Source organism: Cottoperca gobio, chromosome 7 (assembly GCF_900634415.1).
Source record: "Cottoperca gobio chromosome 7, fCotGob3.1, whole genome shotgun sequence".
NCBI lineage: Eukaryota > Metazoa > Chordata > Actinopteri > Perciformes > Bovichtidae > Cottoperca > Cottoperca gobio.
In genome coordinates this window covers 22708938-22713937 of record NC_041361.1, presented here as the reverse complement: position 1 = coordinate 22713937, position 5000 = coordinate 22708938, and the positions used below count along the sequence as shown (strand labels likewise).

The 5000-nt window shown below is 30.5% G+C and overlaps 1 protein-coding gene across 1 annotated transcript in view; it reads right to left on the bottom strand.

The window, feature by feature from the left end:
• Positions 1–5000, bottom strand: part of LOC115011415 (peroxisome biogenesis factor 10) — a 12985-nt gene that overhangs the window by 882 nt on the left and 7103 nt on the right. Inside the window, 2 exon segments of the mRNA XM_029436615.1 lie at positions 594–729; positions 1797–1969. Of these exon segments, the coding sequence (XP_029292475.1) occupies positions 594–729; positions 1797–1969 (309 nt within the window).

Here is a 5000-nt window from a genome sequence, read left to right as displayed (position 1 = left end):
AGTCCCTGCTCTAATAAGGTTTGTCCATAAACTTCAAGTCATGTCAGTAAAGTTTCAAATAACTAAAACTAAAAGATTTGTAATCACCTTTTGATGGCTGAGGAGGCAGATTGAAGAAATATGTAATGGATGAAATGTATCTGACACAGTTGCAGCGCTCTGACTGGCTGACACCTTATTGTTCACTAAATCAGAAATAAGAAACGCGCTGATTTTACCTAGAGGTTTTCTACATGGCTCTTTGCTATTAAAGAGAAAAGTGAGTCTCACTAACAAATGTACTTCTGGAATTAAGAGCTTGTGCTATGGAGGGTACAGAAAGCCTGCGATGCGATCCCTTTAAATGTAATGCGTTTGTTTGCCGCTAATCTCACACCTTTCAGTATGTTAATAATAATACCTCTGCATAGCTTGTGATATAAAATGTTTGGGGGGAATATTTAATAGTTGGCGACAGAAAGCCACAAACAAGCAAAATACATCTTAATAAACCTTGTCCTTTAAGTCCAGACAATGAATTACAGTTTTATAGCTAGACGTCGAGAATTGATTTAAAATATCATGCATTGTGCTAGTCATGACGTGAGCCTGACCTTGGTGTTGCACCACTCTGTGATGCACTCCCAGCAGAAGAGGTGTCCGCAGGGAGTCGAGGTGGAGTGTCTCCTTTCCTCCAGGCAGAGCAGGCAGCTGGCAGCTCTGGGCTCAGAGCTGTGTGTGTGCTGAGGACTGGAGACGCACAGTTCAATGAGTTCAGCAACAAACAAAAGTCTTTTCATTAGTTTACCGCTACATACGCTTTTATTTCAAACAGTTCAGTTAGCGATGAATGCAAATCCTAAAAGAAATACTTCACATCCAAAGTGACCGTTTGTAAATCAATTGTTTATGTTAAGAAAACTTTATTGGTCTCTCATGCCTCTATGGTAAAGAAGAATCAATAAGTGAGAAAAGTCTCTTGCAGAATAAGTCTCATTTATTAAGTCGTATGCTCTACAGTTGGGCCATTAGAGGCAAATATCAGATGTCAGCGATGGGCTGAATACATTGGCGGTTGGTTGTTTTGGCCGATTTTTGTCCTTTCATTTAGCTAATTTAATGGTTGATCTTGGTAAACAGCTTCGAGCAGGGAGAGACACCGACAGTGTGGGAAAACATTTTCACATCTATTTTGAACCCCCCCCCCCTCATTTACTTCAATTCATCTGTAAATCAAATCAAATGTATTTATATAGCCCAATATCACAAATGACACATTTGTTTCAGTGTGCTTTATAGACTGTACAGCATACGACCCCCTCTGTCCTCAGACTCTCGCAACGCACAAGGAAACACTTCCGAAAACAAAGGAAATATACTTTTCTTCGTTTTTGGATTCTTCAATTGCCGTGGAGGCAGGAGACAAAAACAAAGTTTTCTTCAAGAATTCTAGGTGATTTATTGATATACAAAAGATAATTTTGTCAAATATTCCTTTAAAATCGAGTGCAATCAGCATTTACAATTTTATTTAAGGCTCACTATCCATAATCTTTTCAGTATAACTGTTGTCAGGTTTGTGCTGCAAGATATCTAACAATTATTGGCCGGACTGCATTGAATTGCCCTGTGGATATTTAAGGAGGATGAATTCTAACCCCATTTGGTTCGGAGACTCTTTGAAATACAGACAAAAACCTGTTCACTGAAATATTAACCTGCCGAATAAGGATGACTTGTTTGAATGTAAAGTTGTGCTCTGACATTAGGAGCAGATAGCAGTGGGGTGGAAGTGGACAGTGTGTTTGATCCTGTACCTGAGGTTCCTGTAGAGCTGCCACTCCTGCCTGGCTCTCTGTTTCTGTCTGAAGTTGTTGAGCTGCAGACACACAGTGATGAGCAACTGGAGGAGGGACAGCGCCCCAAGCAGCCTGTAGCTACTCCTGATGGTGCGGTCATCGCTGTGGAGGCCTACCACACACGCACACACCTAGGTGACCTCATCATGCATTAATATATGCAACTTAAAAGCCCAATAATAAAAGAATGTGATTGTTCTATTGAATACCATGACGGTCGATCAAACACATGCACTTTGATATTCGGTTGAAAGAGTGTGAGATCGATATATGTATAGTATATATGTATATATATATATATTATATATATATATATATAGAGGTATACATATACATAGGTGTATATAATATTACATATATATATAATATTATACACACATCATACATACAATATATAGATATATATACACAACATATATATCTATATATATACACATACATACATATATATATAACTATATATATATATATATTATATATATATTATATCTATACCATACATACATTATATATATATGATATAATATATATATATATAATCTTCTCTTCTCTCTCTCTCTCTACCTCTATCTCTCTCTCTCGCTCTCTCTCTCCTCTCTCTCTTCTCATCTCTCTCACTCGCCTCTCCTCTCGCTCTCTCTCTCTCTCTCTATCTCTCTCTCTCTCTCTCCTCGCTCTCTCTCTCTCCTCTTCTCTCTCTCTGCTCTCTCTCCTACTCCTGCTCTCTCTCTCTCTCTGTCTCTTCTCTCCTCTCTCCTCTCTCTCTCCACTCTCTCTCTCTCTTCCACTCCTCTCTCTCTCCCTTCTCTCTCTCTCTCTTATCTCTCCTCTACTCTCTCTCTCTCTATCTCTCTCTCTCTCCCTCTTCTCTCTCTCCCTCTCTATCTCTCTCTCCTCTATATCTCCCCCCACATATATATATCTATATATATACACACATATATATAATATATATACATATATATTATATTATATATATACATATAGATATACATATATACATACATATATACACTACATATATACACATACATAAGACGATATATTATATATATACACATACATACATATAGATATATAATACATACATACATATATATATATACATATACATAAATACTATATTATATAGTACATACATATATATATAAACTATAATTAGATATATATATATATCATATACATATATATATACATATACATATATATATACATACATATATATATATATATATATATATACCATATATATATATATATATAGTATGTATATATATATATATCACATACATATATATATATATATTATAATATATACACACATATATATTATATATCTACATGTATGTGTATATATATATATAATACACCATATATTATATAATATACATGTAATGTGTAGATATATCTCTACTCCTATCTCTCTATACTACCTCATGTTGTGTGCTATATTCATATCTATCATTCTCTTCTCTCACTATATATCTCCATGTTGTGTCTATCTCTATCCTCATCTAATATATTCCTCTATATATATATATATATATATATATATATATATATATATCTATATATATATCTATACATACTACTCCCACACACGATATATATATATACATACACATACATATATATATATACACTACTCATAATATATATAACACATACATATATATATATATATATATACATACATCCATGTGTGTGTATATATGTATGTATATATGTATATGTCTATATATATCTGTATGTAATATATGCAATGATGTATGTTTGTTCTGTCTCTCTCTCTCGCGTCGTGTGTCTCCTCTCTCTCTCTCCTCTCTCTCTCTCTCTATCTCTCTCTCTCTCTCTCTCTCTCCTCTCTCTCTCTCTCTCTCTGTCTCTCTCTCTCTCTCTATCTTCTCTCTCTCCCTCCCTGTCTGTGCTCTCTCCCTGTCTGTGTATCTCGTCTCTGTCTCTCTCTCTGTCTCTGTCTCTGTCTTATATGTATGTGCTCTCTATAATATCTCTCTATAGCTATCTCCACATACACATACATACATATATATATATATATATCTATTATCTCATCTATATATATATCTATATCTATATCTCTATATCTATATCACTCTCTATATATATATATCCCTCCATACATACATCATAATACACTATCTCTATATATGTGTATATAATATACTCTATTATATTCGTTAACGAATATTATCTCTATCTATCTATATAATATATCTCTATATATATATATATATATTATCTACACACACATATATATATATATACACATATATACATATATATATATACATACATATATATATACATACACATACATATATATATATACATACACATACATACATACATATATATATATACATACACATACATATATATATATACATACACATACATACATATACATACATACATATATTATATATATACATACCACATAATGATATATATAATATAACAATAAATATATCCATATACATATCATTCTATACATACACATATATATCTATCTAGATATACACATATATATAATATATTATACAATACATATATATATATACATATAACATATATATATATATATATATACATATACATATATATAATTATATAATATATATATATATATATACATACCTATACCATATATGTAATATCTATATATCTATAGATATATATATATATATATACACAATATACATATATATATATTACATACATACAGATGTAATATATCTATATATTATATATATACCTACATCTGTATATTATATATATATATTATATATATATATTATATCTATATTACATACATACATACAGAGTTATAATATATATATATATATATATATATCCATACATATGGTTATAATATATCTATATATACATATATATCCATACATATTTCTTATATATATATATATCTATATATATATACCTCACATCTGTATATATATATATATCTATATATATATATATTACACAATACATATACATATTATATATATATACCACATACACCTATACATATACATATATATATAATATATATCATACATATATATACATACATATGTTATATATATATATATATATCTAGATATATATATAACATCCATATGTATATATATATATATATCT